The sequence below is a fragment of the Thermobia domestica genome, chromosome 2, assembly GCF_964235325.1.
Source record: "Thermobia domestica chromosome 2, izTheDome1.hap1.1, whole genome shotgun sequence".
Taxonomy (NCBI): Eukaryota; Metazoa; Arthropoda; class Insecta; order Zygentoma; family Lepismatidae; genus Thermobia; species Thermobia domestica.
In genome coordinates this window covers 18909682-18936293 of record NC_137455.1, presented here as the reverse complement: position 1 = coordinate 18936293, position 26612 = coordinate 18909682, and the positions used below count along the sequence as shown (strand labels likewise).

The window sequence follows — 26612 nt, the reverse complement described above, 5'->3', positions numbered from 1 at the left end:
GAAAATAAAACTTTCTTGTTCATTTACAAACATTTTGCTTCATGCATTCTAATTTTCGTATTTATAATTCTTTTCCTATAAAATTGACCACAAATATACATTTTACGATTATACACATAGTACCAGTATTAAAAGGACCCTACAAAATCATTATCAAATTATATTCTAACAAGATGACAGTTATAGATATGCGACAATCATTTTGGATATGAGTGAACGTCATAATGATGATTTGATTACCAAGGTTTGATTTGTGAATACTTCTAGACAAGAAAGTAAACTAATAACTTTATATATACATGGTAATTTCTAACACCAACATAAGACAAAAGGTATAGACCAATTTGGGTGCAGAAATTAGCCATTTCGGCGTTATAGGCTGCCGAAAACGTGAAAAAATGAACTTTAAAGATTCATAGCTCTAAAACTATGGAAACTATCGTAGTCGGGTCAAGACTTCACTTAGGAACTAGTATGTGCCCTATCCAAATATCCAAGCTTCAGAATCCTGCGGTACTTCTGTAACAATTTTTATAGAGGTGGTTGGTGAGTACTTCAAATTATATGTCAGTAGCCAAACTCCCTCTATAAAAATTGTTGCGTGAGTATTGCATTATTCTGAAACATGTATATTTGGATAGGACACATACTAGTTCCTAAATGAAGTCTTAACCCGACTACGGTAGGTCTAATAGTTTTGGAGCTATGGACCTTTGAAGTTCGTTTTTTCCTGTTTTCGGCAGCCTACAACTCCGAAATGACGGAGTTCAGCATCCAGTTCGGTCTATACTTTTTGTCTTATCTTGGTGTCAGGAATCACCTCCCAAACGTTGTCAGTGTTCTTTTGAAACACCCTGTATATAAAATCTATTTTATCATTATTTTCTTTTTTGGAATAATAATTATTAATTTCAACAACAACATATAAATGATAAATATTGGTTTACCTGCATTTATTAAATTTTTCTTTGTTGCCAAGCGTATCCAAATAATTTTGAATATTAATTTGAACTAAATATCGCATCTCGGCGTTTGTTGAAAACGACATCTCCAACAGTGAATCCAATATCTCAGTTGACAGTAAAGGATCTGATTTAGATTCTGGATTATAACAAACAATCTATAATACGTGAGACAAAATAAAAAAAAAAAAACAAAATTACTGACAAAACTCTAACTGAATGTAATAATAATAATAATAATAATAATAATAATAATAATAATAATAATAATAATAATAATAATAATAATAATAATAATAATAATAATAATAATAATAATAAAAGATGAGTAGACAACTGAGTTGGACACCTGTTCAATTTTACCGCAATCTGTGCATCTACAAGTTTGTTACTGAATATAATATAATAATATATAAATTATATATGCTGAATTTGTATATAAATTATGTATTTTATGTGGAGTGACCAATTTAGACTAGTTCACTGGGCGGATATACAGTGACTTGATAAAAATATTCGTATAGTTATTATTCTTAAAAAATGAACTCATATTTACAGTTGTTTAACGGGAAAAATAAGCTGAGATTATACAGGGTGATTCTTTATAGGTTTTACAACTTCAATCAGTTATAATTCTTTATTGGAACCACATACAGACTTGGTTTATATGCAGTGTTCGAAGTGGGGGGGGGGAAGCAGAGGCGGTATGTTTCATTACGATTTTGACTCGACATACCGGCTATCTAAATGTTGAAATATAGTGAGGGTATGTTGCCTGAAAGATTGCATTTCTATTTACGTAATGACTGAAAGCCACTGGAGAGCTTCTCTTTACTTAGCAGGGGGAGAGAGGGCATGGAGATACTTAGATCTATCGCCAACAACTTTGTAAAAAAAAAAAAAAAAAAATCAAATAAAAGAATCCCCTTATGTTCTATTATAGAGAATTATACATGAAAATGCTCAAAACCCGAGTTTTTATATTACCAATTTCCTGCGGGAAAACTCCCGGACCCCCATATCGAATGATGGGTATTTAAAACCCCATAAGATCCGCCTCCACAGCAGACAACCCCTAAATCCGCCCATGCTCAAAACACGACATTTATATGAGTTAAGACAAGACGACACGCACACATACATAACAAAGAAATAATTATTATATTTTAATAATTATAATTTAATTATAATTATAATTTAAGAAGAAATTATACTATAAGAAGAGATTATAATTTAATATGACACATCAAAATATAAACTAGGTAAACTTCTTTGAAGACACCTCATTTTAAAACAAAAGATAGGAACAAGATAACGAAAATGTCGGTGTTGTCAACTTAGAAATTATTTTTACATAAGAAATAACATATTTTTACGTGCAAAGCTGTTCGTCAATTACTGTGTACAAAACTGGGATTATTAATGGTATTTAGCATCTACTTTCCAGTGACGGTATGTTCTAATCATTGAAAAACCAGATAGGGTATGCCTTCACCACTGAAAAACCAGAGGCGGTATGGCATACCACCTCATACCGTCTCACTTCGACCACTGATGCCCAGGGGCTGCTAAATATGCAATTCCAACTGGCATTGGTCGCTGGAAGTGTGACGTCACGCGGAAGAGAGGAAATCGTGTCTTCTGCTTTTAGCATATACTTTTTGTATACCCCGATCGTGTTCTAACCATTTGATTGTTGAAACTACATAGAGACAAAAATATTACTAATTCTAACACTACAAATACGTAGGGTAAATTGCTATCTTATAATAAATTTACATTAATGTTATCATCCACTCATTGTTGATTGCAGCCCTCAGAAGTCACAGAACCCGGAACGCATTGATTGTTTTTCCTTGCACTGTTTTTCTTCATTGTTTGGGCTTTATTTTTATTTTTATTTTTATTTTATTTTATTTTTTTTTAGGTTCAGGTTGCTCAATTAAATGTTCTTGTTTTTACGTGTTTCTACTATATTTTGGGTTTAGTTCGCGGAAAATGTGCCCGAACAAAATTCGTTAGCGCGAGTGATAGGAGGCTAATAACTGCAAGTCTCATTAAAGGATCTGAGCCAGAACTTGAGTAAGCACGAGCTTAAATGAAGGATGTGAGCCCAAGCAAAAATGAGTACAAGCCCTACTAGCGTCAGTGAGCTCGAGTCCCACTGAGTGTTGAAGTCTGAGCCCAAGTAAGCGCTTGCCCGAAAGAGATCAGAGAGCACGAGCTCCAAGGAACCTAGTTAGTGCAAGCCTCATTCAAAGGTATGAGCCCGGGGCCAAATCAGCACGAGCTTCAACGAGAATAATGAGCACGAGCACACTAAAGGTAATGAATCCGAGCCCACATTAGTGAAAACCGCGCTGGTATCAGTGAGCTCGAGTTATATTGATGGTACTGAGATCGAGCCCAGCTGACGGAAGTGAGCCAAGACAAGTGAGCACGAGTCCAATCCAGATTAGTGTGCCCAAATCCAAGCAAATGCGTGACCGAAGGAGACTAGAGAGCGCGAGTTCCAAGGAGCCTAGTGAGTTCGAACCTCATTAAAGAATGTGAGTCCTAGACCAAAAAAGCTCAAGCCTCAACGAGAATAAATAGCGCGAACCCCACTGAAAATATGGATCCCGAGCCCACATTAATACACACTGGTGTCACTGAGTTTGAGCCCGATAGATGAGTGAGCTCGAGCCCAGTTGACGGAAGATAGCACGCGCGAGTGAGCAAGAGTTTAAGGTTAGTGACCCCGAACCTAACTAATCGCGTGCTCGCTCGAAATAGATTAGGGTGCGCGATCTCCAAGGAGACTAGTGAGAGTAAGCCTCACTGGAAGATGTGAGACCGAGACCGAGCAAACGCGAGCCTCATTGAAGGATATGAGTCCGAGCTTGAGTAAGAGCGAGCCTTAATGAGAATAGTGAACGCTTTCCCCACTGAAAGTAATAAACTCAATGCAAGCCCCACTGACATCATTGAGCACGAGGTCATTAATGGTAGTGGTCCTTATTCTAGTTCAGATTAGTAAGCCCGAGCTTAATTGAGTGTAGTGAGCCCAAACCCAATAATCGTGTACCCCAATAAAGTTAAAATGAAATGAAATGAAGTCTTCAAGTTTTACGTTCCACACTTATGCCGGTTAGGCTAAAGGAGACGGTGATTATGAGAAATGAATGAAATGGTGGAATGAAGAAAGTGGGAATAACCGGGAGAACCCCGAGAAACCCACAAGCACGGTGTTTGTCCACCACAAGGTCCACACGGCGTGAGCTGGGATCGAAGCAGGGAACCCAAGCACCGGAGGTGAACGCTCTACCACTGAGCCACCGCGCCTCTACCCTCAATGAAATTAGTGAGCACGAGCTCCCAGCAGTCTAGTGAGTGTTATCAGGGCCGGATTTAGGGGGGTGCACCGGTGCACGTGCATCCCTTCGTTGTAAATATACACTATCTAAAATGAGAAGCTAGCAGTGAAAATAGCAACACTTTCCGAAACTTTCTGCCATCATGTTTCCTTTGGGGCTTAAAAGAAAACAGAGCTTTGCAAAAGCAATACATTAAGTCGATTTTCTGAAGGTTGAAGGAAAAGAATTCACCAAGTATGCGACCTTCTTTAAAATAACCGCCCCCCGTTCTATGTGTCAGCTTTGTCAAGGGTAAGGATATTGTCACATACTTTGAAGAGTTTCGGTGTAATTGGTTAGTTTGGTAATTATTGGTGCATCCCCGCTCAGAAAATCCTGGATCCCACCCTGAGTGTGATCCTTATTGGAGGATGAGTCCTAGCTCAAGTGAGCACGAGCCTCAACGGAAATAAGAACGCGAGCCCCCTTGAAGGTAACGAACACGAATCCGTAAGCTGCACATGTAACCATTTTAAACGTTAAAGTGAGTATTTCAAAAAGAACAAACGCAATGAACACTACATGCTGGCATATTGAAAACCTAGTTTTGAGCGAACATTACTGGTGCAAAAAAGAGCGGCCAATCAGGTTTGTCTCGATTATTTTTTTGGCTTCACGGAGTTATGGGGACAAAATGGGCAAATCCTCTTTTCTAACAATTTTGCTCGTCCTACAGGATCTACACCCATGTCTCTAGTTACATAAATTTCTTTCAAGTTCTTCAACTTCATATGTTTGAAAAATAAATTATTTTCTCTTCACCTTTTACTTCTGTTCATTCTTAACAATTCCATGCCAATTCGATATATGCAGAGAAGAAATTGCGGAACTTTTTTTTCTTATAGGTAGCTTATGAAGTTCGTGTTGTAAGTCTGTCTCATAATCTTTCGGTAAGAAATGAATAGAATAAATATTAGCATTGTTTACATTGATTCTGATTGCGCGCTTACACCGAGAAACTCTCTGTCGTACCAACAACATTTTAGGAAAGGAGTGCTATGTTATACATGGAGTCTTCCTTTCTCAATTCGGACATTGAGCAACAACAAAGTTATTTTTATTCATTTTTGTCTCAATAATTACCAATTATTTATAAATTTCAGGCATCGACACCGCTTACTGTATTCCCTACAATGTGTTTGTTTCGTGCTCTCTTCCACGTGACGTCACGTCGCGCAAGAATTCTGGGTAATTTTTTTTCTCTCGATAGCAGAAAATGTGCTACCTGTAATACTCAATATACATTGACTGATGCCATTATACTGCAAAACACTTCAAGTTTGACTCACGTAGTGAGTAGTTGCAGAGTTGACCACACGCTGCGCCACCGGTCAGTTGTTGAAAATGGACTTTCACTGGTGCGGAAAGAGGTAAGTGAGTGTTTTGGTTTGAAGAAACAAAGTTAGCAACAATACCACAGCAGACCAAAGTGTACAAATGGTACCAGACATTTGTTGAAACAGGTTGTTCTGTGCGACACACAATGGCTCCAGGGCGCTCACCCGTGACTGACGATGTGGTGAAAGCAGTTAAGGAGAGTTTTGTCCGCAGTTCTCGAAAATTTACACGACGTGCATCACTAGAAACTGGTATCCCTCAGACCACTGTTTGGTGTGTATTGCGTAGACGTTTGTCCCCGAAGCCATATAGACTGTCCTAGGTTCAAGCACTGAGCGAAGAGGATAAACATACCCGACATGAATTCTGTGTTACCATATTGGATAGCATTACTGATAATGAGTTATTCTTGAACAATGTGGTATTCAGTGACGAATCAATTTTTCACCTTACCAGCCGAGTCCACACACACAATTGTCATATTTGTGGCACGGAAAATCCACATGCGCACGTGGAGCTGGTTCGTGACAGCCCCAAAGTGAACGTGTTTTGCGCTGTTTCCAGAGCAAAGGTATACGGACCATTCTTCTTTCCTGAGAGCACCATCACCGGCATAGCCTATCTTGATATGCTCCAGAACTTCCTTGTTCCATACTTAGATGAAGATGATCTCGATGGCCGCTTATGGTGGCAACAAGGTGGCATCCCGCCGCACTACCTGATGGACGTAAGGGAATTTCTTGAGTATCATTTCCCAGATAGGTGGATAGGTCGTGGTGGATCAATTGCCTGGCTGCTACGCTCTCCAGATTACAGGCTAATTGAGTTCTTTCTGTGGGGGTTTGTGAAAGATAAATTGTACACCCCTCCCCTACCTGATAATGTTAATGAACTGAAACTCGTTGGGATGTGTCCAGGATGATCACAGGTGCACACATTGAGCCCTAATGCATTTGTTACAAAAAAAAAAAAAGAAAAAAAAACTTCATGTGTTTTGCAGTAAAATGACAAAAATCAAGTCTGTATGTGGTTCCAATAAAGAATTATAACTGATTGAAATTGTAAACCCTATAAAGACCCACCCATGAGAATAGAGATATTGAGGATGTGGATAGAGATGTTGAAAATGTGGTTGGGGACATTGGGGATGCGGATAGACATTGGGGATGCAGATAGAGACATTGTGATGTACGGATAGAGATATTGGGGTGCGGATAGAGATATTGGGGTTGTGGATAGAGATATTGGAGTTGTGGATAGAGATATTGGGTTGTGGATAGAGACATTGGGGATGAGACTAGAGATATTGCGGATGCGATTGAAAAAGTGTTGGGCTACCTGTGTTTCAGATTTTGCTAACTGTGGCTTAAATATTGATCTATTAATACCTTTAACTACATAGGTTAAACAGTACCTTTGAGGCCATATGTAGATATGCCTTCTGAATATTTATCACAGCATCTTGAGATCTACATCGAAAATGAGTTTTTGGTTCTCGTGCTGACGTTATGAGGACTTTGAGAATGGAAGATCTCTCTTCTGGCGAAAGATTTAGAGCAAAATTAAGCACCGCCATTTGTAATTCTGTTTGTAGAGCTTCAAGAAATGGATCCCAAGTATTGCTTACAAAACGTATATTACGTGTTATGGCTTCTTCCATATATTCAAGGAGCTTCTTTATCACTTCGTCCATTGTTTCACCTGGAAGACAGGACTTCTTTTAAATTTACAAATTTACTACACTAATAATAATTTAGTTATTTTATTAGGGCAACAATTAATTAGTTGTTTATTTGAAATTAAATATGAATTTTCAACATTGAGACTAAATGAGATCTGTACAGGCCCATTGTAAGAACACTAAGACAAAGAAAGACATAGGCCCGTATTCACGGTGGGCTAGGGGGCCGGGCCCCCCTAAATTTTTACTGGCCCCTAAAATTTTCACGGTAGGCTTGGAAATGAAATATAGTATGGTTGGATCGGCCCCCCTTAACTTCTACTGCTTCCCCCCTACAGTTTTGGCTGGCTCCGGGCCTGCGAGGACAGGATACTAGCGTGCGTGCTTTTTATTTATGGATCACAGATTCGATTCCCGCTGGGAGAGGCTTGAAATTTCAAAGCATTAATGTGGTTCAGATTGAATCATAAATTGTAGATTCACGTCTCATAAAACTTCGAACTAACGCTGTAGAGAACGGTGAACTCCAATCAAATTTATGTTTTTCATACAAAAAAATAATTAAAATAAAAATAACATATTTAATAATTATCTGCAGACTGTACTCCCGTGTAGCCGCCAGCGCTCGTGTTTTTAATGTGCCTTTCTCACCTATAAAGTCTATTTCGGATAGAAATTTCGATTTTGATATAGCATCGTGATTTTGAGGCAATTCCAGAGTTACAGAACTTTAATTATGTCTCCAGACCGATTGAAGACGATAGAGCTTTACAGGCCCTTAGCCAACCTGATTTGTAAGGGGGGACAGAAATGAAGACTGAGGGGGCAATGACAAAAACATCAAAGAACACCATAAAATTGTTTATTTATTTATTATTTACAGAATCTGTAGGCCTATTTATTTTTGAATTATAGAAACCATGATTTTTTTTTTTTTTTTTTTTTTGTATGTGTGCTTCATACAAACTCTTTGCGAGTTACTGTGTTTCATATTAATAATTAAAATTGAAGTATTTATTTTTTAAACATTAGAACTAAATTATATTACAGCAATTTTAGATTATATCAATACAAAATAGAACTACATGTTTTATTCAACGTTTTCACTCAATTTTCTATCTTCCAAAACAAACGAGACACTACAGTTTATTAATATTCACAACTAACGTTGTGGACTATGATACTGTTGTTTGGAAGTGCACCTAGTATCCTTGGATGCTTGTCATGGTTGCAATAATAAACCTTGAAATGGGTAAAGACAATCGAAGATGCATCTAGCAAGAAAGATAATTTTACACAAAAATGAGTAGAATTCGTAAAGTTGAATTTAATTTGGTAAAGATACTTGCAAGAATTTCACTGGTTTTGAGTCAGTTTGAAAATTATATTCAGCGTTATTTTTTAGAGGGGGAAAATAATTTAGAGGGGCAGTGCCCCCTTTAGCCCTTCCCTGGCTACGGGCCTGGAGCTTTAGTTGGGTGAGGGGGATGCGGGAAACGTCGTTTCTCGAGCTTGTTTTAAAACCGTATTGTAGCTTACTTGTTCCACAACGAGCAGCTGCTGCCATCATACGGGAAATGGTTGTAATTATTGTGAGTACGATGGTTGGTGCATCCTCTGCCATCTTTTGGAAATATTTCATACTTTCAGCAACAACAATATGCGTTCTGTTATCCTGCAAAACAAAAATGCGTTCAGCTTTACTTTTTTTTTTTCGTAAATTAAAAGTAATTTTAATAATATTTGCAATTAAATTCAATCAAAAGCATGGGCGCCCGAAGCAACCACGGAGATACCCCCTAGAAAATTATCTTCGGGCGCTCCTAATCAAAAGTATGCATACTGTGTTTTCAAAAGTAATGTTGGTCAGTACAGAGCTAAGAGTTTGCTCTGTGAAAAGGAATTCTTTGGAGGCTTTTTTTTCTTTTTTTAAATTTCTCATTGCATTATAGTGCCGTGAAAGAGATATTCTATTAAGAATAAAGGGAGAAAATAAACTTTTATAAGGTAGGACTCTAATGGTTAGCATTATCTCGGGATGCATAAAAAACAAAATTCTAGAGAAGAGTGCAATCATAGTTTCTTATTATCTACTCTTCATAGAGATATCATCTGCTCTCCGCAATTTTGCACGGGACGATCACCAAATAAAACCATTATTCTATTAGGGTTTGTATACAAAAGTCGCGAGTGTCTTAAAATATGAGCTTGAGTGCTTGAAGCTCTCTTCAGTGTGACCACCCAGCAAAAATATATCCTACTAACCTATGCAGAAAATCCGTACTAGATCCAGGGAAAAAGTACTAAAATTTTTATGTGCTACCGTTTCACCCTATTTATGACATTTTACGACATTAATATCTTATTAGAAGGTCTCCGGCTGCTTCCATCCCCTGTGGATGGGGCGGTCCCCCCCACATTCTTGAAAAAATCTCCAGCTTTAAATGTTGACTTTACACCCACAAACTAAAACTTCTGGCGGAATCCATGCTTAATTGTCGTATTAGAACTCCTGCAAAACCACTAAAGCAACACAAGTATGAGAAATATAGAGGATGGCGCGGGAAAACAAGAAATATCATAAAGTGAGCTTATTGAGGAAATCGAGTTTTAATTCCTTAATAGACTACTGTTTAAATGGATCATCAAATATGTAATATTGTTTACTTGGTCATTTATTAGTAGGAGGAGGCGACCGGATGACACTTATGTCCGTCTTTCGCTCTTGTAAATACCACTGTTTAAAAAAAGGCAGAAAAAAGTTACCAGGAACAGAGAAATTTTCGTACATTGTCAAATGTTCATGAGATTCATTTTTCTCTTCCAAATGTATTGTATTTATGAGAAAAGAAGAGGAAGAGAAAAGTACTAGATTTGCTGGTGAACGTACTAGAACACTAAAGTATTATAAAACGTACTAGATCTAGTACGATACTACTAGCGGTAGTCGCACTGGCTCTCTTCCGTTTTCTATCCTGAAATTATGTGTATGCCACTGAACACAATGTCAGTGTATGGATATCAATAAATTTTTACAATGCCATCTATGGTGTCAACATTACAGCACAGTAGTTCAGTGGCAGAGCGCTCACTAAGTATTCCCGGTTGAACTCCAGATCATTTGAGTTTATGATAGACAACATAATGTATTTGTGTGTTTTCTCAGAGTTCCTTCACTCGTTTTCATTCCACTTTTTCTATCGCGGGTGTACACGAGACAAGAGTCTGAGGCTTTTTTTTTTTTTTTTTTTTTTTTTTTTTTTTTTTTTTTTTTTTACTGAACGATTAAAACCTCTATCTTTTGAAGACTCTTTTCTCAAATCTTTTCACGAAAATTTTGTCTCCTCTTGTGCGCAACTTTATCTACTATATTCATTCACTTTTGTTAATCACCCACCCCCTTTAACCATGTCGGTCCTGGCGTCCCCCACAGGGGATATAAAATATGACATTATTATTGGTTTACATCTTTAAAATCCGACTGGCAACACTGAAAACTGTTTACAAGGGATGATCAATCTATGATCATCCCCTGTAAATAGTTTTCAGTGTTGCCAGTCTGATTTTAAAGTTTTAAACAATAATAATGTCGTCATATAATAATGTCGCCGGGACCGACATGGTTAATACACAAAGAATAAACGTAAGACATAAAACTCAAGAAGGTAAATGTTGCCGATCTGGTATTCCACCAAAAAATACCTCAAAGTGAATTCGATTGCTCAAACTTTATATCAAAATTAAATTTCCATGTTTCTTCAAAATGAAAATGAAATTAAATCTTTAAGCTTTACGTCCCACGGTTATGCCGATTAGGCTAAAGGAGACGGTGAGGATGAGAGATGAATGAAATTGTGGAATGAAGAAAGTGGGAGGAAACGGGAGAACACCGAGAAAACCCACGAGCACGGTGCTTGTCCACCACAAGGTCCACACGATGCGAGCTGGGATCGAACCAGGGACCCCAAGCACCGGAGGTGAACGCTCTACCACTGAGCCACCGCCCCCCATGATTCTTCCGTTGCAAATAGGCTAGGACCAGCGGTCCACCCACAGGGGGAAAGTGCACAGCGTCCGGACTCCCCAAATTTAATAACTCCACATACATTTTTACATTGTCTTAATAAAACTATACTTGTTGAGCAAAGAAATCGTGAAGATTTTTTTCTTTAAACACATCTTTGTTATTTCTTTCCTTATAAAAACAATATAGTTCTATTACTTCTTTTTTTTTGGGGGGGGGATATAGGTGATAGTGCTTAACAATTACTCATCCCCTTATGGTTCAATAGTACACAGAGGTAGTGTGTTGTGGTATTTGACGACCTACCTGCCAAACTTTAGTTCCCTCCCAAGGAAACTTCTGGATGTGCGCCTGGTAAAGGACTGCACGGAATTTTTAAGCCCGGGCCTGGCCCGGCCCGTGAATTTACAATGTGAGGCTCGACCCGAGTCCAAAATATATTTTTAGCATTTAGGCCCGAGCTCATGTGATAATCAAATGAGCCCGAAATAAGCCCGAATTACAGAAAATTAATAATTAACGCAAAATTGTATTTTTTATTTACAGCACTTAACAGTTTAATTTTGCAGTTCTGCTTTAAAAGTTCTTCAGAAAGAACGGTGCAAAGTTAGGCCCTAAAATGCCTGAGAAAAATGGTTGTATATTTAAAAATTTACGGCCAGAGCCCGTACAGACCTCTAGCGCCTGGCTAGGATCAACATAATACTTAAGTCACTAATATAGAGAATATGTTTTGTCGAAAACACAATAAAAATTGATGCATATATAATACAAAGTCCTGTAAGAAGCTTTAAAACAACTATTGAAAACAATGATTTGTAATATTTCAACACTCTAATTGGGCATCTGCACGTTGTGTTGATAAATAAATAAATAATTTTACTTTATTTTACTACGAATATCCTAAAATATGCGTTTAACGAGAAAACTACAACGATATTTACCTTAACCGCTCTCATTATTTGCTTGAATAGAAACACAGGAAAGTCCTCTGAGCTCCACATATAGTAATAGTCCATACAACTGAAAAGTATTATTATTCTGTTCAATGAATTAGACAAGGCATAAAAACATGGAACGCCTTAAGAGTCTTCATCCCGGCGAAATTAAAATACCGCTAATTTTACCGTAATTATGTGATATCTTCAAATAGATAAAAGATAATCGAAATGTGGAACAAGAGCGCCCTAGACAATATTATTTTACATGAGAAACCCTTATCACGACTCACTTATCTGCCTTCGATTTCGAGCCATTTTGAAAATCGGCATTTATTTTCGCGTTTCTAAACAGCTGAAAACGGAAAGCCACTAGGTGACTTGTGATAACGGTACCTCACGCAAAATAATATTGTCTAGGGCGCTCTTGTTCCATATTTCAATTATCTTTTATCTATTTGAAGATATCACATAATTACTGTAAAATTAGCGGTATTTTCATTTCGCCGAGATGAGGCCTCTATTCTCGGAATATGACCATCTCGAAAATATATAGGAAGAATTACTGTACATTATAGAAAAAGTAAGGCTTACATTATAGCAAAACGTCAGGCGTGTGGTACCAGGTTTGATTCCTCATGGAACAGCATTAAATTATAGTTGGGATTTCACTTTAACCTGAAGATCCACTTCTCATATTGCCTCAGTGCTGGAAAAGAATCTTAAAATACAGCGAACAAATTAACAAACATCCTAAATTCCAATTAAATAAAATTCAAAAGCTCTTGTTGTAAGAGATGGTGTTTTGTATGAACTTTTACAATCTGAATGTGGTACTTAAGATTAATTAACACATACTGTGCCATTTTCATGCTGTGCCCCGATAGGCTACCTTGAAGAGAAGCCAGCCCGGTCGTGGCTAGTCGGCCACGATCCTTCGGCTTTCTTCGGAGCACACGAAGCGACATGAAGTTTTCCTCATTGCAATCCATCTTAGGAGATGGTGTAAAAAGCAGCAGCAGCACGGCATAATATGTGTGAATGGTAACGGATCATGGCAGAGGAACGGCGTGGGCACGGCATCCTGTGTGTGAATCAGCCTTTAGAGGTATACAGGTGAGTGGTACTGCTCGCTGCGTTCAGTTTGTGTCTTTTTATGTAAATAATAATAATAATAATAATAATAATAATAATAATAATAATAATAAATAAATAAATAAAAATAAAAAATGTTAATAGATATTGCCCTAATTGTATGGAAACGAGAGCTAACTGTCTATTCTGACTTTGATCCGCCATCACTGCCTCATCTAGTGATGGGCAAGCTACGGCCCGCTGGACAGACGTGGCCCTCTGAAAGATTATGGCCTGCGATATGATTCCTAATCTGACGAATGAAAATAGCAATAATTAAGGGGAAAAAACTATCCTGAGTTATTTTCTTCTTCTTCTTCTTACCTTCCATTTATGTTTAGGTTACTGACCACAGATCAATTTATTTATTTATGCGCAATATGCAGATTTTAACATTTGAGAGTGAAATACTGTTGTAATTTTTAATAAATCATATTGGCCCACCTAATTAAAACTTTTCTCTTTTTTCTTTGGCCACTTCCTAAAAAACTTTACCATCATTGGTCTAAAGCATTGTTCATACGCACATTAATTTTAACAAGAAGAGGAGATAAACAATTTACAGAATATCAGGTTCATAGCAAGCAGCAAATTTTGGGGACGAATAAAATGCGGCCGTTGCCTAAAACTTCGAGTATTAGTGGCATTTTCGGACAGTGTTAGGGATTAGGGCATGGGAAAATAGGAAAAGCCATGTCCCTTATTTCTATAGCTAGGTTGCCATGCTGCGAGAATCTTGTAGCTGTCATTAAAAAAATCTTGCAACTCCATCTTTCTATTTACTGTTTACACAGTACAACTTCCTGAAAGCAAGAAAGATGCTTTCCTATGCAACACTGCACTCTAGTGAACAAACAGTGAACCTCCCCACTATTTTGGCGCGCATCCAAAAGAATCCGTCCTTTTGGAAGCGGTGAAACTGTTTTTTCCTTTATGTCAGTGGGAGGACGATAGCAGGTAGCAAGGAAGACGACGCAGAAAGTTGCACATGGTGCACAAAAAAAATGTTGCATATCGCCTTCAAGATTATGTTTACATGGAGAAATATTATAGGGCTGCAAGATTTTTTAATGATAGTTACAACATTCTTGCAACATGACAACCTAGCTTATGGCTTCATTATATCAAACGTCATCATTAGCCGGGGGCCCAGGTGGCTCAGTGGTACTGCGCTTACCTTCAGTGCGTGGGGTCACTAGTTCGTTCCTCAGCCAAATGAAATCTTTCAGTTTTACGTCCCACAGTTATGCCGGTTTGGCTAAAGGAGACGGTGACGATGAGATATGAGTGAAACGGTGGAATGAAGAAAGTGGAAGGAAACGGGAGAACCCCGAGAAAACCCACGAGCACGGTATTTGTCTACCACTGGGCGCGATCTGGGATCGAACCAGGGACTCCAAGCACCGGAGGTGAACGCTCTACCACTGAGCCACCGCGCCCCCTGTTCCCCAGCCAAGTAAGTTTGTGGTGAACAACATCGAGTCCGTCGATTTTCTCGAGGTGTTCCCGTTTCCTCCCACTTTTTCATTTCATCATTTATACCATCATCATTTACTTGCTTAGTCATCGTCTCCCACAGCATAAAGGTCATAATAGTGGAACGTTAAGCTAAAATATGTCATTTCATTTTTCGTCATTAGCCATACATATTACCAACAAAAGGTATCCATTATTAATTCATGAACCTTCTTGTGGCTATAAAGTAAGCGTTCCCGCCTTTGGCGCGAGAGACGAGCTTTCGATTCCCGGCGTTTCAGATCCCACGTTTCGGATAAACTCTAGGCCTGTGTTTCATATAGCCTCACTAATGAAATGGACTCTAAACTCTAACCAACCATTTATTTATTTATTTATTTATTTTAGTGAATGTTGCTAAACAAAACAAACTAATATTGTTACCAGATCATCTGTTATAGGTCTGAAATCTGGGTACTCAATTTATGCAGTGACAAGGACTGACGGGGGTAGGGAGCGAGCCTCCTCCTGATAGCTACCGCTGCTTCCCTGACTGACCTCCAGACGTATTGTAATGTGGTCAAGTAAAAAAGAAGAAGAAGAAGAAGAAAATTGAAAGTTGTCTCCAAATTTTCTTTACCCTTCCGTTTGCTACCCCCAAGAAATTAAAGCTGATGTTGTTATTCAATTTATGAAGTTATATTTGTCGAGCACTCAAATATCTAAACTACATGAATGGTCTAATAGAAAATACTGTCATACATACTTTATGACAGCTTCAGTAGCGACTTGTACATGTGCATTGGAGGCGGCTGCGAAGTAGTTAACGAAACATGCACAAGCATCGTTCAAGAGACCCAGATCGCAATCTCGATACATCATTGATGGACATGAAGGCGCTGGATTCCAGGATCTGAAAAATAAATGATCTTTTAGAGCAAAAACAAAACAAGTTCGCACAGTTCTTCAATCTCGAGCTTCTCGCGCTCAAAAGAAATAAGTCACTCGGGGTTCTTCAATCAGAGAATAATGGAAAATCGAGGCGTGGAGTTGTCAAACTCAAAACTTCCGCACTAGTGAATGAAAGGAAATTTGGTGTTCTAGAGACCTACCGATATGCGTTTTCTACCACAATTAATTCTTCAGCAATCATATTACAGAACGTCAAGCGTATTTAGTGGCGCGAAAAGCTCAACCTTAAATACGATTATATTTCTGTTAAATCTCTATAGTCCATAGATTAAAGTTATCTTATTCCTACACAAGGGCGCCCATCAGGGGGGGGCAAGGTGGGGCGCTCGCCCCTAGAGGAAATTGTACTTCAGAATATCGAAAATCCAATAGAATTTTTACATTAGTTACAGCAAAATTTGAAACTGTTTTTGAAACGTCTCTTATACTTGCCCCCCTTGGAAACCACAACATGGGCGCCCTTGTTCCTACATTTTAACTTCAAAGGGTAAGTAGTTGAAATAAAATCAGTTTCAGCGCATACCCATATTTTAAGTGATTTTATAAACAAAATTACATGAACACATTTTTACGAAAATAATGCGTCAAAATATCAAAAAGAATATTATGCCATATAATCAGTAGTGGCGATTGGACGTTAAAAGTGGAGGGGGGCAAGACATGATACGTATATTGTATATTGTATTTTATATTTTATTAAGTAAATTGACAAGAGCAACGCAAGTAGGTACTAGTCTTGTAATGCACCGTTATTCTAGACTTGCACCATAGCGTATTACACAATATGGAAATTGGCAATAAGGATTTTGGTACGCATCTAAAGATATAAACTTTTAAAATAAAAATAATGTAAAATGGCGTTATAATTGAAATATAATAGCTTCAGAAGATAATAATTATATACAATAAAGCTCTATAATCATCTGCAAAAGTAAATATTCGTGCAGCTAAAAAAGTATACACAAATATATATATATAAATATATAAATATATATATATATATATATATATATATATATATATATATATATATATATATATATATATATATATATATATATATATATATATATATATATATGGTAACACAGATTCTATATTGTGTGATGCAGTGTCATAACATATCACGTTGTTCAAATTTTACTTCTCCAAGGAATCGTTCTTCTTATCACTTCGAACTTTTAGGAATTTTCCCGCAAGTGGGATGGCGACTGCGCAATGGGGCAACACCTTCAAACAATTCCAACGTTTGAACTCCAATTTAAATGTTATTGTTGTGATATTATAACACAATGAATTCCCAAATTACATCAATACACGTCGACGTGAATAGAATATATACCGCAACAATAATGTTTTAAACTACTAGAATGCATACAATCTCCAGCACTCGGATTGTTGCAGCACAATGATGTATCATCAAGCAGAAGTACAAGCATGGTTAATTCAATTTATTTGTTCTGCACAGTCGTTTGTACTCTTGAACAACGAATATGTAAGAGGAGATTTGATTCCTTGCTCATGAACATCTTAAATTTCTGTCTGAAAAATTGTGTAATCAGATTATTTAATAACAAATTTGCAAAACAAATAAACAGAAAGGATACTATTAATCATAGGAATGAATAATGAGGCTTTTTTGTTTGCAAAAGTTATATTGAAACTGGAGGTTAATGAACAACTTATATTTTTAATTCCACACATGCCATTAGATGTATGTTATTATTCTTAGAAAGACAGTAAATACTACAAGCATATGCTATGACATTTGAAAAAATATTTACTTTTGCATCTTCCCGAAAAATGTTCGTTGCCATTAGATACAGTTTTCACTTTCTTGGTACACATTAAAACACAATATTTAGAAGCACTCCACACTCCAGTTAAACAAAATGATCCTAAAACCTAGAGCTATGTTGAGTTCACTAAATTTAATTGTATATACACTCGTACACCCCTAACCACACCACTCACTCGCATATTACACTGCAAAACAGTGAAAAAAGTAGAAGTTGTTTCTTATTACTCTCTTTTTAATCAATATTCTTTATTACTAGAAGGAAAACATTTTAGCAACTGTCGATTTTCGTGCAATTAAAGAATAACTTGTGAAATGTTCTCTAAATTAGTTTTAAAGCGGCTGCCTAATATATCGAACCCTTGTAAGAAGAAATGAAAGTACGCTGGAATTGTTGCACTCCAATCGGTTAATTTCTGGGCAGTTTTGCGTGGCAATTAAAACCCAATTCTTGTAGCTTTCTTAACTCCACGGGAAGACAACCAATACGTACTCAAGCAACGGCAAATATTATATGGCATCATTTTTCTATGAACCAGTAAAAAGATACAAAAACTTTACATTTCCAAATGAAACTATAACATTAATTGGTCATTTCTAAAAAGTGTGGGGCAACTGCCCCCTTTGCCCCCCGAATCGCCGCCCATGCATATAATAATATTTTAAAAGTACTTATACGACTATACAAAACATACAAAGTTAAGCATATACTCTATTCCGGAGGAAACTGATGTCTCTACAGATATGTCAGTTTTTTATTTTATTTTTTAGGTTCAACATCTTGTAAATCTCTGCAAAACGCACGTGGAAGAAATCCTGAGATCCATCTGAGAGCCCAACGCTGGTGTTTGATCTTGTTTTACCCCCTCTTGAATAGATTTAAGGACTTTTTAATTCACATTTCAATTTATTTTCTACTTTCTATTGAGGCCTGTGAGTGTACTTGTAGCCTTCAATCCAGCTAATGATAAAGCAATTTGGACTACATATAGCTCGCATCTCATCTATCACCACCAACTACCAAATCAGAACTCTACAATTCTCTTGATTCTCTGGTTATTGTCATTCAAAACGCTATCGCCTAATACTTCCCTAAATCTTTCGACCATCTTAGCCTCTTCAATATCTGCCGCTGATCAATCGTTCTCGTCAGTTTTATAGGGATTTCGTTACTACTGGCAACCTAGACTCCTTGTATCATCACCGACAACTTCAACATACCGTTCACAACTATCTCAAAGCTTACAAGCTACGGTGTTGGATCAGAACTTGCAACCATCTCGGTTGTATTTCTCATCCAACACAGTATTGGAAGCGTTTTCGGCAACTCACTGGTCAAAATACTAGAGCAACTGACCCTCTTATCGACAATCATACGCCTCTTCATACCGATACTGACAAGGCTAATACGTTACTACACTATCATTAAGACATATTTAAAACACTCACACTTGATTTGATTCATCGTCCTCATCCTGTCAACACACTAAATTTAGACTCTCCGCATTTATAACCTAATATTCAACACACTATTCTCTAGAACAATTTTCTTACTGCGCCATCTTGATTTCTGACATCACTTTTGCCGTTTCTAATAGCTCTTGACATGGACTCTGTTACACCTACGCACGTTTAAGAAAGCCCTTACTCTGTCTTACATTTGTTTTCTCTCACATATACACAATTATTCTACGTATCGGCTATATCCCTGTCGACTGAAAGATACGTAAAACCCTCATATTTCTGAAACCAGGTAAACCCGCTCATATTGTAAGCTCTTACCGACTATTCAATTAACATCAACATTTTGCAAAACTCTGGAGTGTATCACCGTCAAATGTCTTCATTCCTATCTGACACTTCACAACAGTCTTCCTCCTGAACAAGCTGGTTTTAGGCTATTCTTCAGCATGAATGACTAAATATTTCGCCTTATCAATTCAATCTACAAACATTTTAATACAGGACATCCATCTTGCTTGGTCCTGTTTGACTTAGGAAAGGCATTCAACAAGATCTGGTATCCAGCTCTCATTTATAAAATGGGATGGGCAAAACCGTTTTTTAACAGGTTCCAAAAATCCGAAAACCGACATTTCGGTTTTCTCCAAAACCGGTTCAATTTTCACCGAACACCGAATCGGTTTCTGGAGAACGAAACATTATTCTCATCAGAAATAGAACCAGTTTTGGAAAGACTGGAACCGGTTTCGATGAAAAACTGAACCGGCTTTGGAGAAAAGCAAAACCAGTTTCGGCTAAAAATGATCCGGTTTTGGAGAAGACCGGAACCGGTTTGGAAGAAAACCGAAACCGGATTAGGTGACAAAGCGAATCGGTTTTGGAGAAAAGCGATAACCGGTTTCCGTGAAAAGAGGTTTGAGAGAAAAACGGGCTTTCGGTTTTCCTTAAAACCAGAAACCAAAAAAACGGTTTTGTGCCCATCACTATTATAAACTGAAGCTCTCAAAGGGCCAGCGATTCTTTTGCCCAGTTTTTTTTTCGTTTAAATCAACTGTAATTCTGATGAGATTGATATGTTTTCTGTACTGCCATTACTGATCGAAAAGGAAGTTACTTGTTTTTAAGTAGTTTATACAATACTTGTTAGATGTTACTAGTGTGCTTGAAACAAACTAAATAGTGCGTGCGTATACCCTTTCCTTTAATTTTAGCCATTTGAGCATACATTCTGTTTCAAGGTGTATGGTACTTGTGTTTTTCATTTACCTACTAGCATCAATTACCCGCTTCGCTGGGTTAAATTAAGAAAAATATAGTAATGAATCGTTAGTCAATTTTTACTATTACTAAAGCGCTCCTTGATATTGGTCATTTTCGATTATTTTTATATACCCCCTCTCCTCCCCATGTTGCGGGCCACGGCATCGGAAATGTCATTGTTCATCTCAGCGACCCCGAAAAGTATGAATTCGAATCGATTGGTAAGTTTGATTATATATATATATATATATATATATATATATATATATATATATATATATATATATATATATATATATATATATATATATATATATATATATATATATATACAGTGCGTTCCACGAATAACACTAAGGTCCACCTCCTGAAGAAACGAAGGCAGATAGAAACATGAAACCTTTTGGAACCTTCAAGAAACTTAAAAGGCAACATTATGCTGAGAAGGAGAATCCCCCACAAGCGGGGCTAAAGGGGGTTACTGGGAGTAACTCAAAAATTTTAAATAGCAACCCCCATCGTGTGGTACCTCATTTAAAAGGTAATCACGAGTAAAGACCACTTGTGAAAATTGTAAGTCGCTAGCATGTCCGTAGCCAACATGGCGGTCATCCGTAAAGGACGGTCGAAGTGCGTTCAACGAATAACACTAAAGCTCATCTCCAGAAGAAACGAAGGCAGATAGAAACATGAAACCTTTTGGAACCTTCAAGGAACTTAAAAGGCAACATTATGCCGAGAAGAAAAATCCCCCACAAGCGGGGCTAAAGGGGGTTACTGGGGGTAACTCAAAAATTTTAAATAGCAACCCCCATCGTGTGGTACCTCGTTTGAAAGGTAATCACGAGTAAAGACTACTTGTGAAAATTGCTAGTCGCTAGCATGTCCGTAACTAACATGGCGGCCATCCGTAAAGGATGGTCGAAGTGCGTTCAACGAATAACACTAAAGCTCGTCTCCAGAAGAAACGAAGGCAGATAGAAACATGAAACCTTTTGAAACCTTCAAGGAACTTAAAAGGCAACATTATGCTGAGAAGGAGAATCCTCCACAAGAGGGCTAAAGGGGGTTACTGGGGGTAACTCAAAAATTTTGAATAGCAACCCCCATCGTGTGGTACCTCGCTGGAAAAGTAATCGCGTATAGAGACCAGACCGTGTCCACAACAAACTCTAAAGTCTAACGTAGGTCTAGTTCGGAACGAATGCACTATACACATACCACACAACTAACACTATAACAGTATTGCAAATACAAAACATGCAAATTGAACTGAAACCGATAGAAAAGAGAGTACCATACTATTATTGAAAAATCTGAACTCTCCGAGGCTCGAACCCCGGACCGCACGTGTACTGAACCAACACTTTACCATTGCGCTACTGTCGAACTGCTACTCTTACGGACGAGGAGATGTAGTTCATGACGACGAGTTGCCCGTGGTGGCGCTTTGGTGTTGGACACACGTACTTTAGCAAAGCTAATCTGTTTACTCGTGCACCACTATCAAATGTGCTTTTCCGACCAACAGTGCGCTACATTACAACCCGGAACAGTAGGTCTGAAGGACGTAGACGTGTGTTTGTGCTGGTGCGTTTGACCATCATACATTGCATACATAATGTGGTCTCTTGAACAGAGAATTGAAATTGTGTTACTCTTTGGTGCTACGAATCGTTCGTACAGTGCAACAGCACGGTTGTTCAATGAATAAAATGTGCGCAACCCAATTAGTGTTTCTCCTGTACGCCATTTATTAATCAAATTCTTTACGACAGGCAGTGTGACCAATGCCCCAAAGCCTCGAAACCCTAGTGTTGCTACGGAAGAAACACAGATACAAGTGTTGGCGGAGCTGAATGTGCACCCTAGACAGTCCATAACAACCGTGGCTCAAACGTGTGGTGTGTCACGCACAACGACATACAGAATCTTAAAAAAACATACCTTCCATCCATACAAACTATATATGGTCCAGGAGTTAAGTGAACATGATCCCGATATGCGTATCGAGTTTTGTGAACAGATGTGTGAGGCATTGGCACGTGGGACCATTGTGCTGACAAACGTGTGTTTCAGCGATGAGAGTACGTTCTACTTGAATGGCAAGGTCAACAGGCATAACTGCCGATATTGGTGTGACACAAACCCTCATGTATTTCGTGAAGGCAACACTCAACACCCAGAGTCGCTGAATGTCTGGGCGGGTATCTTAGGTAATCACATAATCGGGCCCCTCTTCATCGATGGAATATTAACGGGTGAGAAGTACCTGGCGCTGCTGCAAGACTTTATTGCACCGTTGATTGTCGAGGCAATGGAAGAGAATCTGCAAGAATTTGGAGAGATTCCGCCCGTTTTTCAGCATGACGGCTGTCCTGCCCATTTTCACCGCCTTGTACGTGACTATTTAGATAGTGAGTTTCCGCGACGATAGATTGGTCGTCGCGGCACCATTGAATGGCCAGCCCGTTCGCCAGACCTTGCTCCACCCGACTTTTTTCTCTGGGGCTATTTGAAGACTATAGTGTTCCGCACGCAGCCGAACAGCATTGCGGAGTTGCGCCAACGCATAGTTGATGCCCGTCATTCTATACCGGTAATGACTTTTACCCGTGTTCGAGAGGAGTTCGTCCAATGTTTACATTATTGCCAGGAAGTGGCCGGTGCACACTTCGAGCATCTCCTGCATTAATGAGGTATGTTCCAAATCATACTATGTTACTCTCTGCTTACAGGTTTGCAATGTTTCTTCGATCATAGTTTACGGATGACAGCCATGTTGGCTACGGACATGCAATCAACATGCACTTTCCAGAACAGGTCAATACACGTGATATCTTTCAAACGAGGTACCACACGATGAGGGTTGCTATTTAAATTTTTTGAGTTACCCCCAGTAACCCCCTTTAGCCCCCCTTGTGCGGGATTCTCCTTCTCAGCATAATTTTGCCTTTTAAGTTTCTTGAAGGTTCCAAAAGGTTTCATGTTTCTATCTGCCTTCGTTTCTTCTGGAGACGAGATTTAGTGTTATTCGTTGAACGCACTTCGACCATCCTTTACGGATGGCCGCCATGTTGGCTACGGACATGCTAGCGACTTACAATTTTCACAAGTGGTCTTTACTCGTGATTACCTTTCAAACGAGTTACCACACGATGGGGGTTGCTATTTAAAATTTTTGAGTTACCCCCAGTAACCCCCTTTAGCCCCCTTTGTAGGAGATTCTCCTTCTCAGCATAATGTTGCCTTTTAAGTTCCTTGAAGGTTCCAAAAGGTTTCATGTTTCTATCTGCCTTCGTTTCTTCAGGAGGTGGACCTTAGTGTTATTCGTGGAACGCACTGTATATATATATATATATATATATATATATATATATATATATATATATATATATATATATATATATATATATAGGATGTTAATGAACTACACCGGCAAACTGTAAGAGGTGATTACTTACATCAAAATAAGAGAAAAGTTCATATGCACCTATGGCCAAAAAAAAAGTGCATAGTTTCAGAGCTAAGGCTGTCCAAAATCGCGGGAAAGCTAACCGGCCCTATTTCGAATTCCAGAAACTGTAGATCGTGGTTCTTGTCAGCGTAAAGGAAGCCACGCATACACAATCAAAAAGTGCATATTTCGTCAATTATCAATAGGTGTACAGGGCATTCTCTACAGGGTGTAATTCTCAGATATGCTCTCAATAGAGTTTTCAGATATACCCTGTTTTCAATGAGGGTCCAAAGTAGGCAGGAGGTAAGCCTTGACAATAATGGATATCCAGTGCTTCGGAGGGAAGTCGGAAGTGTTATGAACCGGCAGCTTCATGTTTTTTTGTGTGTGTCCGGAATAACGCGCGAAGCGATGTATTTCTTCATGGTATATTTCACGTTTTCTTCACAGACGCCGTGACACACCGAGAGACGTTGCGATGTTAACGAAGATGTAGTCACCAGTAAAGAATCTGCTCTTTGTTTTAAAAAAGAGTATCGTTAGAAAAGAATTTTCGTGTTTAATAAAGATTAAGTTCTACAACACATCTACACACACCGCTTCCTGAAGAAATAAGCATTGTTTTCCGTCAACTGGACCCCCTATTGTGAGTCAAGCTTCGCGCTGGCCATATGGGTTGTACAGCGTTTGGCGACAGTCGGCTGACGGTAACGCAATATTATCTCTTTGGGATAGCATTAGAGAGGCACTGCACACTAAATTAGAGGAAACCTATCCCTGCCAAACTCTGTGTTACAACTCGAAACCAGAAGTGCGGTCCTTTTCAAAGCCATGACGAGAGTAAGGAAGACACCAACAAGACGACCATGTGAGGGAGAAGTAACTCAACCGGAAGCGGTCGTCTTTAGGAAGGTCTCCCCCGTGACCATTGTGAGAATCTTGATTATATACTGAAGGATACATATCCAGAGTCATAGAAAGGAAGATGCACAGCAGCCAGTTCCAGCTAGAACATTTCCAGGACCACGACAATAATGTGTATTTCAAATCAGAAGTTGCAAGGGACATTTTTCTGAAGATCTTTCTGGAAGGGACCGAAGACCGTGCCAGAACCTTCGGATCGCTCTCAAGAATAGTGGACAAGTAGAACACCAAACATGGAGAAACTCCTCCAATGCCAGAACCTAAACCAGACGAAACCACACAGGAAGAGAAACCATAGCACACACAAGTGAAAAACCCATGCTGCGGCTCTTATCAGAGCCACACAAACATGCAGGTAAAAAACCAAAAAAACAGAGGTGAAGAAACCACACACCAGAGAAATATCCGGCTCTTATGAGGACCAGGGGAACGCACGCCCAGAAGTGACGGCTCCAAAACCAGCAGGAAAGAAGAAACTACAAAAAGAAGACATAGAAAGAAACCAGAGCGAAGAGGATGACTTCCAGGTGGTGACGAGAAAAACAAGAGCAGAAAAGAAGGAAGACCAAAACCAAACCCCAAAATCCAACCACATAGAAGACAGAAGAAAATCACAGCAAGAGACCACATGTACTTGTGTGATTAAAGGAGTATCCACCTCAACAGATATCTCAAATCGAAGAAGCCCTAACAAATGAAAACATCCGCTTCACAAGCCTAATCCGGATCCAAACAACAAAGGGACCGATGCTTAGACTGTTCTCCAAACACCCAGAAGATGTAAACCGCCTCACTACATATGGACTCAAAACACAGGGAGGATACTATAAAATAGAGAACTCAAAACTGCAACCCAGACCGATACCCTGCTGGAACTTCTACCAGTATGGGCATCGCCGCCTGCAATGTACAGCGCAACGTGTATGCTTCCGGTGTGGAAACTCACACAAAGAAGAATGCAAAAATCCAATAAATAAGAACTTCTGTGAAACATGCAAAGCAGCAGTTTTCCTTCCAGACCAAAGGCTTCCAGACAGCAAAAATTCACAACTTTCACTTACGAAGAGGAATACCAACCTAGTAGTGCTGGCGGCCCTGTTCAGAGCCACAACAGCATATAGCAGGAAGAAGCCCAAGCAGATACACACCAGCAGTTTCCTCCACATCCAACACAGGACCATATCCAAGAAGCAATAGAAATAGCAACCAACAAGATCATAATATGGATTATTTCAGTTCTAACCATCTCCGCAAAACCAAACAATCACCAAAGGATACTAGGCGCCATACAAACAACCACCAAGAAGATTTTTGGAAAAACTATAATTGCTCTCACGACAACAAGCGGAAACCTTCCAATAACAAAGCCAACATATGCTCAGAAAATAAAACAAACAGCTAACCCAAAACCAGACACAACCACTGACGCAAACAAACAGAGCCAAACGGAGATCAGGCCTCAAGTAATAAGCAGAAGTAGCTGCGAAGGAGAAAGCAAGGAGAGGAAGTAGCTGCCGCCTGGAGACCGATGACGACCTAAAGCACAGACAATGGACAACGCAAAGGGCAAAATTGCATTCTCCTCAAAAAATAACAACAAACCGTACTTACAAAACACTTCCCAACTACAGACAACATAGACTTCAACATTTACAGATAGGGCTTTAACTTAATTATTACTACAGACTTGTTTACATGGATTTTTGCCACTCTTCAATTGTGGTTTTGCCATGTAAATACTATTGCACGCAGCATGACCGATGCAGGTTTTTTTTTAATCCCTGGCTTCCAGGTTTTTTATTCCTCT

General features: G+C 38.7%; 1 protein-coding gene across 1 annotated transcript in view; it reads right to left on the bottom strand.

Annotated features, from left to right (window-relative positions):
* The window catches only part of LOC145679657 (protein EFR3 homolog B-like), a 92309-nt gene that overhangs the window by 18313 nt on the left and 47384 nt on the right, over positions 1–26612 (bottom strand). The window contains exons 8-12 of the mRNA XM_081750233.1: positions 15694–15840; positions 12345–12423; positions 8916–9051; positions 7110–7396; positions 948–1120 (exon numbers count right to left, since the gene is read on the bottom strand). Of these exons, the coding sequence (XP_081606359.1) occupies positions 948–1120; positions 7110–7396; positions 8916–9051; positions 12345–12423; positions 15694–15840 (822 nt within the window). The remainder of the gene's footprint in view (positions 1–947; positions 1121–7109; positions 7397–8915; positions 9052–12344; positions 12424–15693; positions 15841–26612) is intronic.